The sequence below is a fragment of the Acartia tonsa genome, chromosome 10 (assembly GCF_053477335.1).
Source record: "Acartia tonsa isolate MP-2025a chromosome 10, ASM5347733v1, whole genome shotgun sequence".
In the NCBI taxonomy this organism is placed as follows: Eukaryota; Metazoa; Arthropoda; class Copepoda; order Calanoida; family Acartiidae; genus Acartia; species Acartia tonsa.
In genome coordinates this window covers 8287313-8314168 of record NC_137269.1, presented here as the reverse complement: position 1 = coordinate 8314168, position 26856 = coordinate 8287313, and the positions used below count along the sequence as shown (strand labels likewise).

The following is a 26856-nucleotide window of genomic DNA, read 5'->3' as shown; positions in this document are numbered from 1 at the left end:
GTCCGTCTGTAGTGTGGGGCTAGCGATCGGACACCCAGAGCGCCATTCACGGGTAGCGCAACAGAGTGCGGAAAATATCATAAATCCAACGGACGAAGCGGACCAATGAGAGAGCGAGTTGAGGGGTGAGAGCGCGTTTTCCCCGTGTGCGCGGATTTGACGGCGCGGACGCGCGTTACAAGGACAGGAGATTCCACGCACACACACACACACACACTCACACCGGAGCGGAGCTACTCCATAGCATTTAACAGGGGTATTTTAGCAAATAAAGAATTGCAAGTTTCTTTCCTTCTAGCTCTAGTGTGATAAAGGAAAACCCAATCAGTTCCTGACAGCAGTTCAGACCCTCAACATCTATCTACCTCTACCAGCCTACCCTACAACCTCAACACCTAACTAGTGATAAGTACAGCTAAGTTATATCTTTGCAACTAAACTCCCAACCTAGTGATACAAACAGTGTTGGCTGTTAGGCTAGGAAGCCTCAAGTGACAAACCATTCATTTTAGTACTGTATAACTTTGTGCCCGTCGTTTCACCGTTGACCCAATGGACCAGCATCAAGCCCCAGGAGGTGACCAAGCCCCAGGATGGCTCCAGGATGACCCTCAGCCGGCCCCAGCCGAGTACCGCAAGCTGATGCTGAGCAATCTGCCGGAGTTTAGAGGACCGCCCAAGCAATCCTGGTCAGCACATATCCGCAGACTTGAGATGTCATGGGCGGCTTACCGCGTCCCACCTCATGATTCCCTCAACCGCCGCAACGCCCTACTACTGTCATTGGTAGGGCAAGCGGCGGAAATGGCGTCCCATCTGTTTGGCGAGGCAGGCCAAGCCTTGACCTACGAACAGGTCAAGACCGAGTGTGAATTGCTATTTCGCCCTGCTTTTGAATCCCAAACGCTTAAACAAGCGTTTAGGGATTACAAGCAACACTCGACAGAACCTATACAAGCGTACATATCAACAAAGTGCGCCTTGTATAGGGACGCCTACAACCATGAGGATCTTGAGTTGTTGGTGGACGAATTAAATCGTGGAATTCGTAACGCCAATGTAAAACGCCTCATGATGAACCATGAAATTACGTGTGTACCTGAGTACACTCGTAAGGCCATGTTCACCGTGACCATGGTTACTAAGCAGCTGAAGGAAGGTGTGTGCTTAGTGGACTCGACCGACGGGCTGACTGGATCTGCCTGCATCCAGTTGCCCCAATATGACGAGTCGGAGCCAATGGAGATTGGCTCCTTGGCTCCGGGTCTCCACCAGATGGGGAAGGTCGCTCCAGATGACAAGGTTCCAGGCCGCTGCTACCGCTGCCAGGGGAGAGGCCACCGAGCTCGAGACTGCCCAATGCCTGTGGAAGTTAGCCTAGAGGAGAGACGCACCCAGCCACGCCGTGACCGTTCTGCCAAGTGTGAGCGTTGCCACTATGACGGTCACACGGCAGCCGATTGTAGAGCTGACTGGGCCCAGGTAGCCAGCCGCAGGCGCACCGCCGACAAGGGTGCCCCTCCAGGGAAGCCCAGCAGAGTGGCCCATATGGAAGGGAGCGCGCCCCCAGCACCACCACAGCAAGCAGCCGCCCCCAGAGCTGCGGACCGAGCCGATGGGATGCCGCAGTTCGGGACTGTCCCAGCTAGGATCAACGTACTGGGCGGCGCGGCTGAACCCAACCGGGTTGGCCTAGGCTTCAGTCTTAACCATCTGGGGCCAGAGCTGATACAGCCCAACAACATAGCCGAGCCAGAGGTGCTGAGGCCCCAGCCTTTCAGCCTCAACATGATGGAACCTGCCCGACTGAGCCTACCCAGCAAGAGTGGAGGGGCGCTGCCCAGCGTCCCTGAGACGGTGTATGGGGAGGTCCTGGCAGCCGCCGAACGAGAGAGGCAGGAGGTGCTAGCCAGCACCTCTGCATCGATGTATGGGACGCCACCCGGCGTCGCCACCTGGGATGATGGGGGGGTGCTATCCAGCGCCTCCCACCTGGTGCCTGGGGCGACAACCGTCGCCGCCACCGAGATACCTGGATCCTGGAACGAGCCAGCCTCCAACCTGATGTCTGGGGCGACAACCGTCGCCGCCACCGAGAGACCTGAGTCCTGGAACGAGCCAGCGGTCCCAGAGGAAGGGGTGACACCCGTCACCCCCAGTCAGCCAGCGCCACCAGCCTGCAGGGAGAGCCCAGCTACATGCCAGCCAGCGCCACCAGCCTGCAGGGAGAGTCCAGCTACCTGCCATCCAGAGCCCCCTGCCAGCCAAGGGAACCCAGCTGCTCAACATCAGGATAAGTTGAATTTGTTAAATGTGTTGTATCCGAAATATTGTAAACACCCAGCCTTGCCTGTGCCCCCTGCACCTGAGGCTGGGGAGATTGAAATTTGGGAAAATAAGGACTTGCCTGTGCCACATGCACCTGAGTTCCTAGGGCAGGGGAGGGCAGTGAGTAAGGGCGAGCCTGTGCCACATGCACTTCAGCCCCATGCCACTGGGCATGCTTTGGACAAGGGAAGGGAGCACTTAGGGCTAGGGGAGCCGACACCCAGGCAAGTGCCAGTTGCTTGCCAGTCTGTCATTGGGGAGGGTATCGGGGTGCCTCGGCCGCATACAGATAACGCTCAATGGAAACTTGTATCTAGCCAGGAGCAGCCCAGCCGTGTCCAGTCCCAAGAAGCAGCCGTGACCAGAGCTGAAGATCCCCAGCCGCGTGTACGAGGAAGATGGTTACCTGGAAGCCTCTCCCATTGGTGGATGGTCCTGTGGGGCCTCCTGCTGGCAGCCGTGTGGCCTACAACCAGCTACGTCCTGGTGGGGTGGGACTGTGCCAACCCCACCCATGTCACGTCTTACAATAAAGAAAAGATGTGCAACACGGAGCCCCTACACCAGGAGGTGCCCCTGGGCCATGAAGTGCACGTCCTGCAGCAAGTCAAGGTGAGGGAAACCACTGGGTACAGCTGTCAGCTCACCGTGTCCCAGTGGACATTCAGGTGTGGGGTATGGGGTCACCTCAAGGTGACCTCGGTCCCCACCCTCATGAGGCCAACCAAGATAGACCCAGAAGCGTGCCGAGACCTGGCCAGGAACCGAGTCTACACGTTGCCAGGCAAGACCCAGCCACTGACGTTCCAGCTGAACCACCCCCTGTTCTTCACCATCGACATGGTGGGCGCCCTCGTCAACAGCCCCGAGGGGGTGGGTTGCGAGGGGGAGGACGTCCACTTTGAGGGCCAGCTATACCGCAACGAATTAGTGCTCCAGGAGCGGCGGCTGCTGGTCAAGGAGGAGACCTATGTGGTGGAGGATGGACGGGTGGAGTCCCAGTCTGACCACCTGACCCTAGAGTGTCCCCATTCTGAGCTGTCCTGCATCACTGGGGAAGCAACCTACGTGTGGGACCACCTGGGAAGAGATTGCCCCTTGAGGCTGATCCGCAGCCTCCAGCCCAGCCTGGTGATGGATGCATATCTGGTTGACCATCAGGCCCAGTTTTTCATCAACATGACCAACCCCACCTCGATTGTGAACTGCGACTTCGAGGCCCATGCCACAAACCATCCAGCGTTGTTCGTGGCAGCTGACCCAGCCGCGGCTGCGCTGCCCAGAGTGTCGGCCAGGGATGTTGACGTTCCCCTTCAAGCACAGATCCATGCAGGTTATATTGGGTTTACCCTGGAAACGCGCATGAAAAGCACCGCAGCAGAAGAAGTAGCGGCCAATTGCTGGAAGCTCCAGCAACTAGACCCGGCCCACCCGGTGCGTGTCCAGGGGAGCACGTTCTCGGTACTGAGGGGAGACATCCTGCTGCAGCTGACCTGCCAACGCCACAAGTATGTTGTCCGCGAACACAAGGAGTGTTGGGACAAAGTGCCAGTAGAGCCCACAGGTTTTGTAGACGCTGTGACACGGGTATACAGTGAACACGCCACCAAGATTCCTTGCTCCTCCACCTACCCCCTGACTGTGCACGCGGAGGAAGGCTGGATAGAGTTAACCCCTGCTCCCAAGAAGAGGCCACCCCCGCTGGATACGCCTAAGCAGTTGTTGACAGAACCCTTAGATGACTTCAGTTCAGGTGGCTTGTATTCGCAGGCTGAGTTGAACGACTGGCAACAACTGCTGGCGTTCCCAGCATACAAGAGTGCCATGCTGACCGGCCTATCCTATGGCTCCTGCGTTCAGCAAGGCAGCTGTTCGGCCACAGGAGACCATGGGATAGTGTCCTACAACATTGACCGACTGGCGGAGGAAGGAGAGGCAGCCCTGGATGTCTGGGCTGGATTTAGACAAGCCATCCACGAGTGGGGAGATGGCGCAGCCATACTGTGTTTGCTGTTGTTGATCCTCAAACTGCTGGGGGATCTAACCATCATTTCCCTAGCAGCAGCACAAGGAGGAGTCCGAGCAGCCCTGAATGCGATATCACAAGTGTTCCTGTACCATCCAGCTTTATATAGGAAAGCGCTGGCTAGAGCCAGGCTCAACCATGCCAAGTCCCGGGACTTTTCAGTGGACTGGGATGCCATTCCCATCGGCAGGGAAGCAGCAGAGGAAATGGTGTCTATGAAATCCACTGACAGCGGGCATGACCGCCCAGGTAGGCCAGGACCGCCCTCTGGCAGACCCCGCGGCCCCTCAGGAGGACAGGCCGCTGCTCAAACGATCAACCTGACAGCCAGTGCCCCAGCCGCTGCCAACAACAACCAGCAGGCCCCACTGCTGACTGTTCCAGCAACAACTGTGCCACCAGCAAACCTGATACCTGCCGGCGCTGACCAACGTGTCCAACCCAAGCCAGCCTCTGCCTTCTATCCCACATTGGGAGCCCATCAACCCTAAGAAGATACTCACCACTAGGATTCCATTGAATCATTATCGTTTGTATATATTTTAGCCCTAAGGAGCGGGCCGAAGGCCTCAACCACTGTCGGAAGTCTGGTAGGGAAACCCCCTCCCAGCCTTCCGAGGGGAGAGTTGTGGTATTCGGCAACCGTGAGCCATGCCTATGGCACCCCTGATCTGGGGTTCGGTGGAGGGTCAATGGCCCTCCCCCGAGTCCTGGGGAAGGGGTCTAGTGACCCCCTCCCTACGCTTAGAATTAATGATTGAATCTGTCATGGTTATTATGGTTAACTGTATTCTTAATTCTCCCCCACCCTTTTCAGGGATGGGGGATCATTATTGCCCAAACTGACCATTGTATATGTATTATTTATGCTTTTATGTTATGATTATTTATTCCTATCCATGTTATTATTGTTTGTTGTATATAGCTTCAGTATCTTTTAAACCTTCAATAAAGTGACAACTGAAATTAGATGTTGATCATTATCTAGTGAAAGCTAGAGAAGCGTAGCTTCTCTATAGTAAGGTGTCCACGTCTGTCACACTGCCGTAATCTAATTGAACTCCGGTGTCTGCCATTTATCCTCGGCGGATACCACACTATGTTCATTATATTAAATATCATAATCTTAAGTGTTTCTTTTTGAGACCTTTTTTGATTATTTTAATAAAAGTATTCATGAAAAGAAATACAAATGATAAATATATCAACATGTACATTGTACATATTATTTTAAAATATTTAAAAAGTTGCTGAAATTAGGGGAAATACATCCTTTCAAAATGTTTTGAATTGACTCCCCTAGGGGAGCAAAGATTTGTTGAATGTGGGTGTGTGTGTGTGCTTGGGTGGGTCGATTTTGGACATTTTTATCTGATACCTAAGCTGGAACTTGCAATTGATTTATATAAGTATAATACACCTCATGATGATTTAGAATTTATCTTCAGTCTAAAACCGATGGTGACCACACATACAATTGTATAGCTATTTATGAATGGGAGTCAAAAAATTATTGAATCAGAACTATGGCTTCATAGTTCTCCCTGAAAAGGCCTTGAGGAGTAGAATCAGGAACTTTGCTCCGTTTCAAAATATCTTGTTCCTAGCCTGAGAAAATCTAAAAAAAAACTTTACAAATTGGACAATCTTCAATAGACCCTAAAAAATGGTGATTTTTAGTCATTTCTAAGGCTAGGATTGAAATATTTTGAAAGACAAAAGTTCCTGATTCTACTCCTCAAGGACTTTCAGGGAGAACCATAAAGCCATAGATTTAATTAATTTTTTATTCCCATTCACAAATAGCTATACAATTGTATGTCTGGTTGCCAATAGTTTTTAGACCTAAGTTAAATCTCAAATCATCCAGAGGTGTATTATACTTATATAAATCAAGTGCACATTCCTGAAGGCCTCAGATAAAAATGTCCAAAATTGATGCACCGTATTGTGTGTGCGCCCAAATTATCTGAATACATATCAATGTTGAACAAAATGAAATTTTAGATAAAGTTTTAGTACTTTGAATTCTATAGCTAGCACTTGAAGCCAAATTTCCTAAAACTTTTCCTACTCACCATATCCAAATATAAGATTCTCTTAGAAATTTCACAGAAAGAAAATGTGTGCAACACTATCAAAAGCCTTTCTCAAATCAAAATTTTCATCTGAATTAAAATGTATGAATTTCAAAAGCTGTTATATAATTATTGTTAATTTCTTCCATTAATTGACTTAAATATACAAAAGTACATTACTTTTATGCATGATAATTAATTAACAGGATATAAATTTGGTTAATCATTTACTTCATTTCATTTCCTTATTAGGAAATTTTATCCACCATTTTTGCACTTTTATATGTCAGTATTAATATGAGGAAGGCTAATTTAATAACAAAAAACAATTATATCCAAAAGAAGCACAGAGACAAATAAGCTTTTCATTTAAAAAAAAAATATATTCAAAAACTTTAAAGGTTATATTACATAAAATTGAGAGTGAGAAACTCTATAGTCTAGACTCCATAGGTACTTTAGATTAATTATCTATTCTGTGTGGATAATATAAGGTCCAGACAGTGCATTTTCTGTAGAGCACATACTGCACAGATACTGTAGAGACTATACTGCAAAAATACAGTAGAGTCAAATGGCATAGAAAATCTATCTAGAATGAGGGTAAACTGTTAAGTATTGAATGGATGGATATTGTCTAGGATCAATCCTATTGTATAAATCAATCCTATTGTATAAAGTAGTAAGCTTGTAGTGTCTCTAACGAAGTATTCCACTAGCCGCTGAACCGATACGGTTTTCTTTTACAGTAAAGCTTCTTTAACATCCATTTTTTAAAACTTTAACTCAGAAAATCATAGAGTTAAAATGGAAAAGTGCAAGTCAGAGTCACCCTCCACATTTAGTGCCCCAAAAGGTTTCTAGTGGTGTAGCCTCTAGTAATTCATAAATTGAACTTGATCATTCTTCCTAGCAAGAATTAGGTCCAAGTGAATGAGTAGCTGCACTAATAAAAATATTAGGAGAATGCAACAGAACTGGCTCTTCCTATTAAGATATAAATGTGAGTTTCAGCGGCTGGAGATGGGATGAGGAGCTACTCAATAGAGTTGCCAAATTTGACAATTATTTTTTGAACTTGAAGAGTGCAGAAAATACATATGTATATACAAACAATTAAAGAGTAACAGCTTAGGCTAAAATCTGTTGTTTTAAGTTTAATTATGCCTTGTTGTTTGGGAATCTAGACAAAATCTACTCTACAGCTGAGGTAAATATTTAAAGCATACTTTGTTAGAAAAATTTAGCTATAAAAAAGAAAAATTCAAATTGAGATTTAGTTTTACTTAAACATGGCAACATGTTGAGATACCAATCTGTGTGGGCAAACCATATAATTTCAAAACTTTAAATACATTTTCACACCAAAATCCTCACAAATCTTACAATTTTTCCCCTGAATATGCTGGAAATAAGGGGTTTATATTGTATGTGTGTGTGTGTTGGTGTATGTGTACTGTATAAAGTATGAATAGAAGTCTGTTGCTAGTCATAAAGAGTCTCTTTAGTATGAGTTTTATTTTCCATTTATTTATTGACACAATTTTCTCATAAAGATCACACTATTCACTTTATTTTATTTTTGTATTCAACACTTTTCAATAACTTTTTTTTCTATTTTTCATTTCAAAACATCAACATTTACAAAGTGTTAATTCATAAAGTAAAATTTAGATGCTCAAAGATGAATCAAACTAAACAATCATTTCAATTTATAATAAGCAATTTTAATGAAGTTTAAAGTTCAGTTTGAATTAAGTTTTGAATGAGAAAGCTTAAGGAATTTAGTAGATTTATGACTTTTGAAGTTAATTTGAATTAATACTGATGCAAAAAATATTTATATTATGAGCCTTATAGGTATTTTTTTATGTGAGAGATATAACATGGAATTTGATTTTGAATAAACTGACTTATGAAAATATTATGTAACAATCATTTTTAACCTGCTCACAAAATAGAGCAGTTTGTAATTCAAAAAAGTTTTTTGGTACTTAAATTGTATTGCAACAGAGCTGCATCATAATTAAGATTCAAAATCTAATCAGAGCAAAGTGTTCATAATTCAGTTTTTTTTCTGCATTTTTTTCATTTGCAATTTGTTTTTGACCAAGAGAGAAAGTGTAGGGCAGTTCATACACAATTTTTAAGAATAAAATTTTTATATTATTATATAAAAGTAAGAAGATATCCGTCTGTCTGTGTGTACCACTAACTGATACAGTGAAGCTTCTCATAGGCCATGGAAAGGAAAATAAATAATTGGGTTGATTTTGATTTAAACTATTGTACTGTAATCCTTATAATAAAGTAACAGGATGTTTTTGTGTTTGTCTGTGTGTTTGTATGTTTGTACCGCAGGATCTCGCTAACCGCTGAACCGATCGGGTTCTCCTTAACAGGGTAGCTTCTCATAGGTCCCGGGAAGGTTTATAACTATTTTCTTGGGGGGGTGGGACACACCCAACCCCCCCCACCCCAAAAAATGAAAAATTCCCCCCCCCAAAAAAAATTTTTTTTTTACTTTTTCTTTTAAAATCTAAAATAAGAAATTGAATTATTAAATTTGACTCTTTCTTCCTCAAGTGCCCCTAGAGGCCTCTAGTGGCGTAGCCGCTAGTTGTTATTATTGCAATATTTTTCTCTTCAGATCAATCAATGCATTTCTCTTCTCTGTGGTTGAGAAAGTGGTGGTACTGTGGTGTTGTGCAAAACATAGCAATCATTTCACAGTCATGCAAAACTTTTCATTTTTATATTGCAAAATTTTCTTATTTTGGTGTGGCAACACATCAGCTTAACTTCATATGATTGTTACACAATATATAGAACAAATGGCACTTCACATACCTATCTTATAAAAGATAAATACCAAATATAGTAGATCTAAAAGCTTGCAATTTGTAGTTCATTTTAGTTCTTTTAGATTATGAATTCACAAATCACAAATATACTTGTTTTTAAAATGTTTTTTTAAAACAAATATTATTAACTCAAAAAAGTTTATTTCTAAAATTTTTGTCAAATGGATTTGTGGGTTGTACCAAGTTTCTTTTATTGATTATGATTTGCACTGACTTGAAGCAGAATGACATGTCAAGGTCTTCTACAGGCAGCTAATCATTTCAAACTTTTTGTTTTTGGAAACTTCAATAACAATATTTTCTCTACACAGAAATGTTTCTAAACAGTAGCTACATAGCTTTATTAACAACAGGTAATTAGAAGCACGTTAATTTTATTTGGGGCAGAATACAGAAAAAGATTTAGAATTCAAATGAGTATTTGAAAGTAATTGTAAATAAAAATAGATCCAAGCTAAACAGATTTAGACATGACAAAGGGAATTATTGGAATAAAAAGGGAATAGAAAGTGTATTCAACATAAATCAGGCAAAAATTAAAAGACATAGTTGACTTGTAGAGGATCTTTGCAACTGATAAATAAATAAAATAGAGTTGATAACCTTATAAAATAAAATTTTTAATTTACCATTTTGAATAAAAAATTTGAAATTTAAAGGTTTCAATTACAAAATTTGTTGCTATCCAAAAACCAAATACAGGTTAAATATAAAATTTGTTCTAATATGTACCCTTCTAAATATAGTTCCAGAAGGATATAAATTAGAAGTAATGATGAGAAACTTGATATACAAGGGGGTCCCATAATTTCCACTCAGCCATCAATGCACAAAGGGAATAGCAGTGTTCGCAAAATTAATTAAAGGTGTGAATAAGATTCCAGTCAAATGCGCTTATTAGGTCAAACTGTTTTTAAATATGCGTTTAATTATACTTTGCGTTTGGTCAACATTAAGAACAGTTAGACTGAATAAGCGCATTTGACTGGAAGCCTGCTCACAATTTTATGGAATGTTATAAAAGATACTATTCCTTTTGTGTTACTTTCATAATATGAAAAACATATAATGTTAAATAAATATTGCTTTAGTCAAAAACCAGAATTAACCCGTTCTAAATGTCAAAATATTGACAATGAAACCTTAACAAAATAGCTCACCTAAAAAATTTTACCATAACATATGCCTATTATAAACTAGTTGACATATCACCATAGATAGACATCCAAGGAGGGGGGGGGGGTAAAGTGGGGATTACCCCCTCCCCCATTTAAAATTTACCCCCAACCATTTAGGAGGGGTAAATACCCCCCCCAAAAAAAGATAAATAATCCATAACAAAAAAAATTTTACTACTAAATATTTATAGTATTTAAATTACCCCCCCTAAAAAATTTTATCCCAGGGGAGGTTAAAAAAATTTGCGGCGGGCTTCGCGCGCCATTTTATCCCCCTCCCCCCCCCCCCCAAAAAAAAACAAATTACTCCCCCCTTCAAAAAATATTACCCCCCCCCCCGAAATAAAAAAGCTTGGACGCCCTTGTATATCACTATTTCAGATTTTGTAGTTTTGATTTTGTTGGGTAATATGATATAAATACTAAATTGATAATAGAATGTTTTCTTTTTAAGTTTACTAGCGGTTTTGCCCCTAGCCTCTAGATCAACCTAGTTTTTCGTATTTTAGATTTAAAAGAAAAAGTTATTTTTTTTTGGGGGGGGTGGGGTAGGGTTTAGTCAGCCCGCTTTTTAAAAATTTTCGTTCAAAAAAAATAAATTTATTTGTGGTTTTTTGTTAAACAGACATACATTGTTCTACTTTGTATAAAATTTTTTTTGTGTGGAAATAATGAGACGCCATATAGAAGAGATTAAGTTGTAAACTAATGATTCTATCTTTTCCAAGTTGTCAAACTTTTCATCTTTCATACAATTGGATCATTAGAGCCATTTTCACTAAATATATCTTTTATATATACTATACAGCTTATGATAATTTTTTTTATATAAATCATAAAATTTATATCTTTTTAAAAAATCTATTAGACTGAATAATAAGTTGCTAAATTTCTATCAAAAATGTTGTTGGCTCATTTCTAATGCTTTTCATAAAATAAGTGTTATTGTTTTATACGGAACAAGCGGCTATGCCCCTAGAGGCCCTTAGGAGAAGGGAGGGTCGAGTCCCCAATTTTTCTATTTTAGTTTTTAAAAATTATGGTGTGAGGTCATTTTTATATGAGCGATTTCTCTTGGGATGCTCAAAAATAGCTATAAACCTTCCCAGGAGCTATGAGTAAAGGAGAATCATATCAGTTCAGCGGTTAAATAAATCCTTCAGTATAAACAAACATACATCCTGTAATTTTGTATATAAGGATTCATCATCATGAAATTGTTTTTAAAAAATTAAGGCTATGAAAATATTATTCCTTGTTTTATATGAATTTATAAAAAGAAATTTATAGTGCAACATCAAAAAGAAAATATTATGATATTTTAATGATTTTATAACATCTCTAATAAACAAAAATTCTAAAAAATTCAGTAGCTCAGCATTTAATATTTAAACATGATAAAATAAAATAGTCATATCTTGTTAAATCTATTCTGATTCAAATCTGACATTTTGGTTCAAAATATTTCTAATCTGACACATTAGATAGAAAAACGACTAGGAATCATTCTATTATATAAAGTAGTAAGCTTTTTTTGTCTGTAACGAAGGATCTCGCTAACCGCTGAACCTATTGGAAAAACCTTTACATAGTTCCCAGTAAGGCTTTATTCAATTTAATTTCTCGATTTAAGTCTTTAAATGGTTTTAGGCTATTTTTCTGCTCTTTCCTACCCTTTCATATACAAAGCCCCTAGAGGCAATGTGTGTAGCCATTAGCTAACAAGATTTAATATCAATGTATTTTGTTTTTTTAAAAATACAAGGCCAATGATGAGTTGAAGGTTTTGAATAGAGGAGGAAGGAATAACAAATGAAATGACGGCCAAAACTTTCTAGAAAATTCAGGGGTGTGATTCTTGACATAAATTAGTTTGCCTCGGTCCCGGTCCAAACAAGGTAAAAACTTTTCTTGTATTCATTCGAATTCGGTGGATAGGAACCGGTTCTCGACCATACTGAAAAATTATGTCTACGAATATAGAAATGTACAATCATAAGATTAAAACCAGTTTTTTTAGCTGGTGCCTTCGGCACCTCGGGGCTAAAAAAACTAGTTTTAATCTCATAGTTGTACTTTCTATATCCGCGGAAAGCCGTTTATAATACGATGCGAGAAATAACTATTCCTGTATTGCTTTAAAACCGATTAATACCCTCCAAAAAAAAAGTGTTGTGGGATTTAACTCACGCCTCCCCAAGTGCCCCTAAAGGCCTCTAGGGGGCGTAGCCGCTAGTCTTATATATTTTGAGAATATTCCCCCTTGTTATTGGAATATTGAAAATCCATGGGCTGTGCAACTGTCCACACTGCAATATTTTAACCTTCAATTCAGGCTTAACCTTAACTCAACACTATGGGCTTCTGCACAAACAAAGTTGAAGGTATCATTTGCCATTGTTTCATGCTATTTGACACTGTAATATTTTAACCTTCAATTCATGCTTAACCTTAACTCAACACTATGGGCTTCTTGGCAAACAAAGTTGAAGTTATTATTTGCCATTGTTTCATGCTGTTTGACACTGCAATAATTGAACCTTCAATTCAGGCTTAACCTTAACTCAACACTATGAGGTTCTGCACAAACAAAGTTGAAGGTATTATTTGCCATTGTTTCGTGCTATTTGACACTGCAATATTTTAACCTTCAATTCAGACTTAACCCTAACTTAACACTATGGGCAAACAACGTTGAAGGTATCATTAGTCAAGGACATGTTTTAGGCTATTTGATACAGGGCTTGATCAAATATCTTACAAAATATGGCCACTAGATAAAAATAATATTAATTTCTCGCATCGTATTATAAACAGCTTTTCGCAGATATAAAATGTACAATTATAAGAACAAAACTAGTTTTTTTAGCCCCGAGATGCCGAAAGCACGGGCTAAAAAAACTGGTTTTAATCTTATGATTGTACCTTTTTATATTCATAGAAAACTAGATATAATACGATACTAGACATAATTTTCGTATTAATGAGAACCGGTTCTAATCCATCGGATATAAATCGGTTTCGAACGAATACGAGAGAAAATTCTACTTTTAAACAATGATTTTGGTTACCTACCCAAAAATATTAGTGGTGGGGGGGGGGGGGGGCGTTGAATAATTTCTGTGTAATCGCAATCTTTCTTTGACCAAGACAACAGGGTACTTTACACTGTAAGAGTGTCCTAACTTACCAGTTCAAGGGACACCCGCAGGGTTTAACTATTAAGCTATTATTTTGGTAAGATATAGGGTTCAAATCAAGGATCTAAACGGATAAGACAACGGCCGATAAATTGGTTAAAATCCCCAATGATGATACAATAACCCCTTATTTAGCCCTTATTGAAACGTTTAAACACTCAAATTAAATTAACCAACCAATAAAAAATTCACTTAAGTCCACAAAAGTGTTGAGGAAATCAGCCATGTAACGTCATAAAAATGAGGGACATGAGGGGAGAATAAGGGAAAGAAAACCCCTAAAAAAGAGATGGATAATTCCTCTTTTTATAACGTCACATGGCTGATTTTTGAGTCCCTCTACCATAGTTTAAGTTTCGAAACAATAAATTTAAGGACATCGCATAAATTAATGAAATAAGAGATACTATGTCCAAAAAAGTTAAAAATCTTTATTACACACAAAAAGAATCAATTCGAGAGGATGCTGTGAGTAATGGTGCAAAAAATATGACGTAACAAAAAAAATTAGCCAATGAGAGTCCACTATAAATTTTACCATTGGTCAATAACAGCCTCTCATTGGCTAATTTTTTTTGTTACGTCATATTTTTTGCACCAATACTCACAGCATCATTCGAGAGTGTCTCTTTATCCTTTACTTTTCTGACTATTGGATTAAATCAATCTTTTCCCTTTCTAGGCAACTGTCAACAATGTACTTTAACTACTTCCAAAATAGTGCCCTTTCAATCCTTAAAACTAACAAGGATAACAAAATCCATAAAAGCGAAGCTCTGAAATAGAATGGCAAACGAACATTAACTCTTTAGAGTGTCAGAACTGAATAAACAAAATATAAATAAGTTTTGACAAAATTATACGTAAATTTGCTGCAAAACTTTTCAAATACACAATACTGACATTTTTAGGACTTAATTATAGAGAAGCCTCGCTTAAAATATAGTTCCTTATTGTAACAGGACCGACCCTAATTATAGAAAAGCTTCGCTTTTAAAAAGGAAAAGGATGAGTACGTCCAAAAATCAGATAAATCGGATGATTGTATCACATAAAATATTGATGTTAAAAAAGTTAAAAATCAACATATTTTAAAAGGACGCATGGACACCTTGGTAACGATTATAGAGTTGCTACGCTTTCTAAATCGTACCTTACTACTACAGGTATCATCATGCAAAGTTTGAAATGGAGAAAACAATTCTAACATGCCTAAATTATCGAAACTCTTAAAACCTAATGTTTGATTGACTGATTTAAAATTTTAACTATAGTTTCTTAGTGTTTTGACCTAAGTCGTTATGGATTAGGGCAAGCTATACGTTAAATACATGAATTCTCATATTCAGACGGATACAACGTTAATGTAGAAAATCTTTGCTTTTAAATAGATTACCTAATTTAACTATGTACTAATACAAATTATTTAAATTACCTAATGCTTAAAGTTATTGAAGTTATTATAATATTAGATTATGTAGTAGAATATTGAATATGGTAATATCTTAATTTAGTGAAATACAGAGGCGTGCGAAAGGTGGTTGATATGGCCGTTATTAAAGCCATAAGGGCAAAATTTCTTACTTTGCAGATCCCCCATGATAATACACAAAATTTCCCATATATATCTCACAAAGAGTGGTTGAAACGTTTGGACACTCAATCTAATAAATCAACTAATACAAATTCAATAAAAGTTTCCAAAGTTGTTGATCCAACGAATAAGAAAACGTTATATAAAACTGTAGGGACTATTGTAATAAATAGCCTGGATATTTATAGTTTAAATTGCTAAAAGATATGCCTTTTTCCACGGAGGTTTTTAGTTGACACAAACTCGTGGCTCTTCCGCGGGGCTGACATCAAATACCTGAAACATATGAAGCTCTTTATAGTGTCAATAAAAGGATCATGGAAAGAAAACAAAGTCATTCCTTAATTAGGACAGAAGTCACCTTCCTAGGAAGGACATAAGTAGCTTTCCTTATGTGAGAATTTGTTAGATGAAGGGCATAACTTGTCTCCCTTAACAAAGATTTTGCAAGATGAAGGACATAAGTAGCCTCCCTTCACCACACAAAACCTAGCTTTTTGGTCCTTCACATAGCAAAATCTTGCATAAAATAGTTTATCTGTCCTTCACATAGCAAATTCTTGCAAAACATAGCATTTATGTCCTTCACATAGCAAATTCTTGCAAAACATAGCAAATTCTTGCAAAACATAGCATTTATGTCCTTCACATAGCAAATTCTTGCAAAACATAGCAAATTCTTGCAAAATATAGCAAATTCTTGCAAAACATAGCATTTATGTCCTTCACATAGCAAATTCTTGCAAAACATAGCAAATTCTTGCAAAACATAGCAAATTCTTGCAAATCATAGCATTTATGTCCTTCACATAGCAAATTCTTGCAAAACATAGCAAATTCTTGCAAAACATAGCATTTATGTCCTTCACATAGCAAATTCTTGCAAAACATAGCAAATTCTTGCAAAACATAGCATTTATGTCCTTCACATAGCAAATTCTTGCAAAACATAGCAAATTCTTGCAAAACATAGCATTTATGTCCTTCACATAGCAAATTCTTGCAAAACATAGCAAATTCTTGCAAAACATAGCAAATTCTTGCAAAACATAGCAAATTCTTGCAAAACATAGCAAATTCTTGGAAAACTTAGCATTTCTGTCCTTAACATAGCATTTTGGTCCTTCACATAGCAAAATCTCACAAAACATAGGTTTTTCTGACCTTTTTCTACCAGGAGATCAGAACTAAATCAGAACACACATAACAAGAGTTTTTACATAATACATTAAGATTATCAATTATGCATTTAACTCTGCATAAATTATGATAATTCATTATTATTACCCCTCCCCCCCCCCCTATTTAAAATTTACCCCTGCATAAATTATGATAATTTATGCTGAGTTAAATGTACTGTTTGAACTTCTATCTAACAGGATATGAGAACTTAATCAGAACACACATAACAAGAGTGTATACATAGTACATTCAGATTAACAATTATTCAATTGGCCCCTTTTCAGTCCATCATATGACTTGGGAAGGAGGTTGAGGAGCATTTTATGCAGCCTAAATTCCACTATGCTATGCCACTTTTCCTAAAAGGCGTCATACCTGGCCTCTTTTGTGTCCATCATATGACATGGGAGGTGGTGCCATGTAGGAAAAGTGGCATTGCATTCTTGGGAATTTAAACTGCATAAAATGCTCCTCAACCTCCTTCCCATGTCATATGATGGACTGAAAAGGGGCCAGCTATGACGCCTTTTAGGCCCTAGAATGCAATGCCACTTTTCCTACATGGCACCATAGCTGGCCTCTTTTGTGTCACAACCTCCCATGTCATACGATGGACACAAAAGAGGCCAGCTATGACGCCTTTTAGGAAAAGTGGCATAGCATAGTGGAATTTAGGCTGCATAAAATGCTCCTCAACCTCCTTCCCATGTCATATGATAGACTGAAAAGGGGCCAATTGAATAATTGTTAATCTGTATGTACTATGTAAACACTCTTGTTATGTGTGTTCTGATTAAGTTTTCATATCCTGTTAGATAGAAGTTCAAACAGTACATTTAACTCAGCATAAATTATCATAATTTATGCAGGGGTAAATTTTAAATATGGGGGGGGAGGGGTAATAATAATGAATTATCATAATTTATGCAGAGTTAAATGCATAATTGATAATCTTAATGTATTATGTAAAAACTCTTGTTATGTGTGTTCTGATGTTTTGTGAGATTTTGCTATGTGAAGGACCAAAATGCTATGTTAAGGACAGAAATGCTAAGTTTTCCAAGAATTTGCTATGTTTTGCAAGAATTTGCTATGTGAAGGACAGAAATGCTATGTTTTGCAAGAATTTGCTATGTTTTGCAAGAATTTGCTATGTTTTGCAAGAATTTGCTATGTGAAGGACATAAATGCTATGTTTTGCAAGAATTTGCTATGTTTTGCAAGAATTTGCTATGTGAAGGACATAAATGCTATGTTTTGCAAGAATTTGCTATGTTTTGCAAGAATTTGCTATGTGAAGGACATAAATGCTATGTTTTGCAAGAATTTGCTATGTTTTGCAAGAATTTGCTATGTGAATGACAGAAATGCTATGTTTTGTGAGGTTTTGCTATGTGAAGGACAGAAAAGCTAAGTTTTGCAACTTGAAGGACATAAGCAGCCTTCTTAATGTAAGAATTTGTCAGACAAAGGACATAAGTCACCTCCCTTAAGTTAGATTTTGTTAGATGAAGGACATAAGTAGCCTTCCTTAGACCAATTTCCAGTGACTTCTGTCCTAATTAGGAATGACTTTGTTTTCTTTCCATGATCCCAATAAAAATATAACGTCATATTAGAATGGTTCATTATTCCAATATGACGTAATTTGTGATTTTTCGGCCAAAAGTTTTGTAATTTGTAAAAAAAAACTAAAAAAAAAGAGATGGATAATCCCTCATTTTTATGACGTCACATAGCTGATCTTTTAGACACCCTGTAAAGCTTTATAAATAACTCATTTTCCAATTAGCATTTAGAGAAATTAACAGATTAACATAATGCCTAATTATAAATACTTATTGACAGTACATTCATAAAAAAGGATGACAACATCCATAAAAGCGAAGCTCTGAAACGGTAGGACATTGTCATAACTGAATAATCAGAATAAAATTTAAAAGAGTCAAAGCAAAATTGTAAGTAAATTTGTAGAAAATCTTCTTGATACAGGATAATGTTTTTTGGACATTTTTAGACATACTCACATTTTTAGGACTTGATTACAGAGTTGCTTTGCTTATAATATTGTACTTTGTTGTCCCAGGAATCAGTATACAAAAAATCAGATAAATCGGATAATTAGATCACACAAACATTTATTGAAATCAACATGTTTAAAATGGACGTACCGACATTCTGGTAATGATTATAGAATTGCTACGTTTTTTAAATTGTACCTTACTACTAAAGGAATCACCATGTAAAGTTTGAAATCGATAGGACAATTCTGACATGCCTAAATTAACAAAAAAAAGCTATCCGTCTCGGACGTACGGACGGACGGACCGACCTTAATTATTGAAAAGCTTCGCTATTAAATATGCAAACAATCTTTTTACACAAAGTTACTCTACATGTTAAGTCTGACCATTAGACTAGAAATAATACTATTTCTCGTATTCATTCGAATCCGGTGGATAGGAACCGGTTCTCATCCATACGAAAAAACCATGTCTAGCATCGTATTATATTCAGCTTTCTACGAATATACATTGTACCTTCTATATCCGCGGAAAGCCGTTTATATTACGATGAAAGAAATAACTATTAATAAATCCTCATAATACAATCTAGCAGTGTCCAAATTTTTCTACCATAAATTTCAATCTACGGGGTTAATTTGTTAATTATAATTATTGGTTGCTGTATATTTCCGTCTATAATACGAATCCTCTTCTATTTTAGTTAATATTTCTCTTTCATTCATTTTTTCTTTAAAATCTTTTTTTCCTGTAAGCACGAAAAAATAGCACATTAATTTCCGGACAATTTTTTTTTGCACATTGAAAGGAAAAACTTGAACTTTTTTATAAGAACTTAACAATTTTTTTGTTTCTTAAAAATTATAAAAATAAAGACTTTATTATTAACTATTCTTTATCGAACTATTTTCTCGAACACAGAATTTCAAACATTTCACTAGATCCTCAATGTGATTTTTGTCAATAATTAATTTATGTCAGTTTGAACTTGGAGTAGCATTTGATATACTAATATAATGAATGCGCATAAAAAAATTCAACCCCCCCCCCCCCCAATTTTTATTTTACTTTTTTTTTAAAATATCTAAAATAATAAATTGGGTTATCAAATTTGACTCTCCCCTCCTCAAGTTCCCCTAGAGGCCTCTAGGGGCGTAGCCGCTAGTAATATTATATTATAATAGTAATGGTGTTACAAACTGACTAACATAAACATCCTAAAAGGATTAAAAGATTTGGAAGCAAGAACTTATATTACATTCAACACGACACCAACACATTTATAATGCCATTTTAGTAAAACATTACAGAGGGGAAAGAGTTTAACAACTGTTTGTTCCCTTCCCAAAGACCCTGTGACGAATTTCAATTGGGTCTTTGAAAATCAATCAACATTGTCGGGAATATTGACACAGCCAAGTCGCTACAAAAGAGCAGAAAGCAATTTGCTAGCAGACAAAAAAGGTCCTCAACAGGGGGATCCAGGTTGTCTAATTATACATCTATACTTTAGATTTATTATAAAGCAAAGATATTAATATTGACAAAGCATTTGACGTTTTGAAGAATAGTCAGGGAACTGAAGGAAAAGACAATGGGAATTAAATTAACATACATCCCCCCAAGATGATAAACAGAAATACCCCTTCTGCAGATTAAAATTTTTGGTGAAAACATTTTGATACTGCTTGTACAGAAACAACAAATAAATTCACCGAATAAGCAATTTTTTAGGATTTGTAATAAGATAATATCTTTTCTATAAATTGTATTCTAACAAAAGTATTAAATCACTTGTTGACTATATCTGTTCAATGATTACCAGAAACCAACAGTTTTTACATAAGAGTTATTGAAAAAATTATATTTACAAGATTTTTTTTACTTTGTTCTCTAATCTTTTATAACCCTTTAAAAATTTACGCAAGAAATGGCTATTTTAACTATTTTCGACAAAGACCAAAAATGTTCAATGTGACGTCATAAAAATGAGGAAGATGAGAGTAGAAGTTTGAATAAAATCCCTAAAAAAGATAGATAATCCCTCATTTTTATGACATCACATGGATCATTTTTGACACAATTTGGTCTTTTTCAAAATATGTTTTTGATCTAAACCTGAAACAAAAAGTTTAATAATCTTGTTATTTTTCAATCCTTGACCTTTTACTTTTTTTGTGTGTACAAAAACAAAAAGTTTATTTCATATTTTCTTTTCTATATAGAAATGATAGAGAATGCTGTAATTGTCTTAATACAATATAATAACTTATGAGGAAATATTTGTAGAAGTTTGATTTAGACTTTTGATTTTTCATATTTTTTCAAATAACTTAAAGTGACTTAGTATAAAAAATATACAAAAAAATAGTTGACAAATAATTGCCTCTTTTTACAGAAAAAAATGGAAAACCTAAATGAAAATTATATCAAGGAGATTAACAAAATGGGGTATTCCTATCCAGTTTTTTGTTTAGGAATGAATATTTTTTACTCGAAGGAATAAATGATGGACCGATAGGTCATCATTTATTGAAATAATGGTATTGACTGAAAAGATAAAGATCAATGAAGGAGAAAAGAATTGTCAGAGCAAAATAAACTTAGATAGTTAATAGTTACTTTATATTATGTGACTCTTATTCAAGTGATTTTTACTTGAAAACCTTTTCATGTTGTCTAAGGTGTTAAAAAAGGGGTGATTTACAGGAAGGAAGGAAGGTTTGGGTTAAGCCCCATTCGTGACAACACCTCTTAAGTGGCGTTCCTTTACAGTAGCTTTTGATTATGTTATGTTAAGTTAGGTGATTGCCCCGCAGGCATAGACGTCTAAGGAGGGGGGGGGGGGGGTAAAGTGGGGATTACCCCCCCCCCAAACGAATAGTCACCCCAAATTTTTTTTCATTTTACCCCCCCTATTTAAAATTTACCCCTACCTTGGGAATGCCTACGGCACCACCAACCATTTAGGAGGGGGTATTTACCCACCAAAACAATTGTGGGGAGTAAATACCCCCCCCCCCCCAAAAAAAAAAAAAAATTTCTAACAAAAAAATTCCCCCCCTCTAAAAAATTTGTACCCCCCCATCCCCCCCCCAAAAAAAAAAGCTTGGACGCCTTGACGCAGGGTTAGGCAATTGGCCCCACATGGTTAGATATAGGGGAAAAGCTACTGTGATAATACAACAAAACGCCCCTTAGGAGGGGTTGCCACTAAAGGTCTTCTTTTTATTTGTAATGAAATCATTCTTGTTTTTACTTTTTCTTGACAGATACTAAAGTGCAAGTGTGTACCTGTAAAGGTTATAAATGCCATGTGATGCACAGGATGCAATAAGGATTAAATGTACATAGAATGGTATTAGTACAAAAACAATTGCTTTTTTTCTTCTCTGGAAATTTCCAATTACACTTGTTGTTGGTCAAGGGTATACACCACTTTACCTGATTTGGAATTTCATTTTTTGTATTAGCTTTTATAAGTTAAGCAATGTACAGTGTATACAAATTCAAGATGTTTTTTAAAAGCGAAGCTTTTCTATAATTAGGGTCTGTCTGTCTGTCCATCACAAACAGTTTGCTCTTTTTGTTAATTTAAATAGGTTAGAATTGTCCTATTGATTCTAAACTTTGCATGATGATTCCTGTAGTATTTAGGTACAATTTAGAAAGCGAAGTAAATCTATAATTGTTACCAGAAAATCCGTACATCCGTTTTAAACATGTTGCTCTTTAACTTTTTTAGAATCAAATTTTTATGTGATAAAATTATCTGATTGATCTAATTTTTGGAATACTGATTCCTAGGACAACAAAGTACATTGTTATACGCGAAGCATCTTTATAATCAAGTCCTAAAAATTGTAAGTATGTCATTAAACAATATCCTGAATTTAAGCAGTTTTTCAGCAGATTAACTTACAATTTTGTTTCATTAGACTTTTATACATTTATATTCTGAATATTCAGTTCTGTTACTACACAAGTGTTGATGTTTGTTTGTTCTACCGTTTCAAAGCTTCGCTTTTATGGATGTTGTCATCCTTGTTCTTTGTATAACAAGGTTTTATACTTTTCAAATTAATTATACTTTAGTAGATAACTTAACTTAAAAATCTTAGAAAGATAATTGAATCAAACCATCAGTTTTAAATGTATGCATAGACACATAAGAATAAATAGTAGCTTGATGTCTGTCCGTCCGTCTGTCTGTCTGTCCCTTAAGATCTCGGTAACCACTGAACTGATTGGATTCTACTCTTCAGGGAATATACCTACTGGTCCTGTTGTGGTTTTAGGCTATTTTCTTGGGGAGTGGGACACCCACAAACAACCCCCATCCAAAAAAAAACAATTTAATCCCCTAATTTTTTAGGCGGTTAATTTAAAATGGGGTGGTCGCAGCACCAGAGGTACTAAATTTTTTTTTAAATACATCTTTGGCCAAAGCCCCTATAATATAAAATGATGTAATATTCTTTCTAAAAAGGGGGGTATCATTATAGATAAACAGAAAACTGCAAAAAAAAAACAATTGTTTTCTATTACTTCTTTGCACGAAGTAACCAATTTTCAAATGACTGGTCACAACAAATATCAGAGAAACCCAACAATGAGTTAATATACCAAAAATAATGTGCTAATTTATTTATAGTACGAAGAAGAATGATGTCTGTCTGTCCGTCTGATCTTGGTAACCACTGAACCAATCAGATTCTACTCTTTATGGAATACATCACTGGTCCTGTGGTGGTTTTAGGTAATTTTTTCAGCAACAAAAAAAATATCCCCCTTAATTATTTTTGGAGTCTTCCCCTTAAATTTTTTTTTTTTATTTTTAAATTACCTCTTTGGACAAAGCCCCTAGAGGCTAGGGGCGAATCCGCTAGTATTATTTAAAGCAATGACATAAGAAATCATTAATCATTATTAATAATGCAATTTTTATCAATCAAAAAGAAAATGATCTAACCAATTTCTATTTTATTTCAATAATCATATAGATAAAGTGAGCAAAATTATGAAAATAAGATGCCATTACTTTGTATATATCTGAGCTGTAAGGGTTAAAAATTATGATCACTGTGCATTGCAACCTTTAAACAACCAACCCTTTGATTGCACAACCTTGGACTTGAAGTCCTAATTGTGCAGTGTGCAAGGTATTAAATTGTGCATGTTTTGGGCCAAGGCATTCCCCCTTCTTAAACTCTTAAACTTGACTAAGGAGTAGTAGGAACCACTATTAATGTCTTTGGCTATGATGCAGAGTTGGGCCAAGATCAAAACCTTCCCACCTTCCTGACAACAAGCGGATGTGCTACAGTCATGGGTGATTAATCCATATTATTCAAGCAAATTATGTATGTTTTCAAATAAAATCAATTATAATTGACTACATATGAGTAGCTGGACAAAATTCCTAAAAAAGAGATAAATAAATCCTCATTTTTATGACGTAACAAGCTGGATTTCTTGAGATACTTTGTCCAGCTACTAAATATGATGCTAATTTCTTTATAGAATTTCATTACAGAGAGGCTGCAATATTAATATATATAACTCTCCTCCAACCATTCTTTTTATCTCATATTCTAATTATTCTTAATTAGAAGTAATACTCATAATATTAACATTTGCTTTGTACAATAAGGAAAGGCTTAGTTACATAATCCGAAACAAAAATGGTCTTGTCTATATATTAAACACTAACGGCTATGCCCCTAGATGCCTCTAAGAGCACTTGAGTAAGGGAGGGTCGAATTTTATAACCCAATTTATTATTTTAGATTTTAAAAGAAAAGAAAAAAAATTAATTTTTAAATTTAGTTAAAAAAATTTATAAAATTTGGGGGGGGGGTATTTTTTTTCTAGGGGCGATTTCTCTTGGGAGGGTGGTTGTACCCTCCCCCAAAATAGTCATAAACCTTCTGAGGACCTATGAGAAGCTACTCTGTTAAGGAGAACCCAATTGGTTCAGCAGTTAGCAAGATCCTTCGGTACAAACATACATACACACAAACAGACAGACTTTACTATGGTGTTATGGAGTTATGGTGTTTTTAGCTTATCAACCAAGCCTAAAAATATTTTAATAGATTTATTCTTTCTAATTTTAACTTTTTTACCTATTATAAATATTTTATATATTTATCTATTTTTCATATTGGTTTAGCCGAGAACAAGATACGTCAAAATTTTTGGCTGAATTTGGCATAACAGAAAACCAAGAAACACATTTTCACATTTGGATAGTGTCAGAACTGAATAGTCAGAATATTAAAAATTGTAAGTAAATTTGTTGAAAAACTGCTGGATACAGAATAATGTTTATAGACACTTTTAGAACTTGATTATAGAGTTGCTTCGCTTACAATATTTTACTTTGTTGTCCCAGGAATCAGTATACCAAAAATCAGATCAATAGGATAATTTAATCACATAAATTTTTTTTGTTAAAAAAGTTAAAAAATCAACATGTCTAAAATGTATGTACAGACCTTCTGGTAATGATTGTAGAGTTGCTACGCTCTCTAAATCGTACTAAACTACTTTAGTAATCACCATGTAAAGTTTGAAATCGAGAGGACAATTCTAACATGCCTAAATTAACAAAAAAAAAGCTATCCATTATGGACAGACGTTCGGACGGACCGACCCTTATTATAGAAAAGCTTCGCTTTTTAAAAGTATTATACCCAGCTGAAAAATCTAAAATCAAGTCAAATCAAAAGAACCACGAAAGAAGCTTTTTTACTAAAAGTTCTAACAATATGTATTTTGGTCTTTTTATAGCACCATCCAAAATATATAGTAACAAGGATGACAACATCCATTATACAGGATAATGTTTATGGACATACTTACATTTTTAGGACTTGATTATAGAGTTGCTTCGCTTATAACATTATACTTTGTGGTCCCAGGAATCAATATACCAAAAATCAGATCAATCGGATGAATAGATCACATCAAAATTTGTTGTTAAAAAAGTAAAAAAATCAACATGTTTAAAATGGACGTACGGACATTTTGGTAATGCTTATAGAGTTGCTACGCTTTCTAAATCGTACCTAATTATTAAAGAAATCACCATGCAAAATTTGAAATCGATAGGACAATTCTAACATACCTAAATTAACGAAAAAAGCTATCCGTTACGGACGAACGGACCGACCCTAATTACAGAAAAGCTTCGCTTTTAGAAATATTATAAATATACATATGTACATTGTATATTTCATTATTTTAGGTTTGATTAACATCTTTCCTTTTAATGGAAGCGCAGCTTCTCTATATAATTATAGTTTATCCATATGTTCGTCTGTCTGTCAGTATGGCCTGTTTTTTTACACTATGGAACATGTAAAATAACTTAATTAGCTTTGTTTAATTAAAATACAAAATATTAGTTAAAACAACATAAAATGAATACGCTTGCAGCAACTTATCCCTAGTAATCTCAAAACGTGTAAGTAAGCAATTAACATTTTTTTTGGCTTACTTAAATGTGCCATTGTGCCATTTTTGTGGTAAATTACTGATAAGCCAGAAAAATACTAATTGCTTACTTATATCAGCATTCAACAACAATTTGGTCTTACTTGTGTGATAAAAGAGGGTGGAGTAAATAAATACTCAGTCATTTACAGTAAAAGTGGCTTATATAAGTTAAAGTGAAGAAAAAGAAGGAGGAGTAATAATTAATCCCTTCCTTCCTGTAAGCAGTTTATGAAAAAAAGAGAAGCTTTGGCTGATATAAGCCAAATAAGCAACAAATGTGATTGATTGCTTATAAGTAATTTATCAAAAAATTGGATGATTTGGTATATAAGCCAAATAAGCAATAAATGTGATTAATTGCTTATAAGTAATTAATCAAAAAATTGCATGATTTGGTATATAAGCCATATAAGCGTTTATTGTGATTGATTGCTTATAAGTAATATATCAAAAAATTGCATGATTTGGTATATAAGCCAAATTAGCATTTATTGTGATTGATTGCTTATAAGTAATTTATCAAAAAATTGCATGATTTCGTATATAAGCCAAATAAGCATTTATTGTGATTGATTGCTTGTAAGTAAAAGAGAAGATTTGGCTGATATAAGCAAAATAAGCAACAAATGTGATTGATTGCTTATAAGTAATTTATCGAAAAATTGCATGATTTAGTATATAAGCCAAATAAGCATTAATTTTTATTGATTGCTTGTAAGTAATCTATCAAAAAATAGTATGATTCAGTATATAAGCCAAATAAGCATTTATTGTGATTGATTGCTTGTAAGTAATTTATGAAAAAATAGCATTATTTGGTATATAAGCCAAATATGCAATAATTTTCATTGATTACTTATAAGTAATTTATCAAAAAAT

The 26856-nt window shown here is 36.4% G+C and overlaps 1 protein-coding gene across 1 annotated transcript in view; it reads right to left on the bottom strand.

Annotated features, from left to right (window-relative positions):
• Positions 1-26856, bottom strand: part of LOC145329319 (uncharacterized) — a 126721-nt gene that overhangs the window by 6684 nt on the left and 93181 nt on the right. Inside the window, exon 9 of the mRNA XM_080173379.1 lies at positions 15479-15544. Within this exon, the coding sequence (XP_080029505.1) occupies positions 15479-15544 (66 nt within the window). The remainder of the gene's footprint in view (positions 1-15478; positions 15545-26856) is intronic.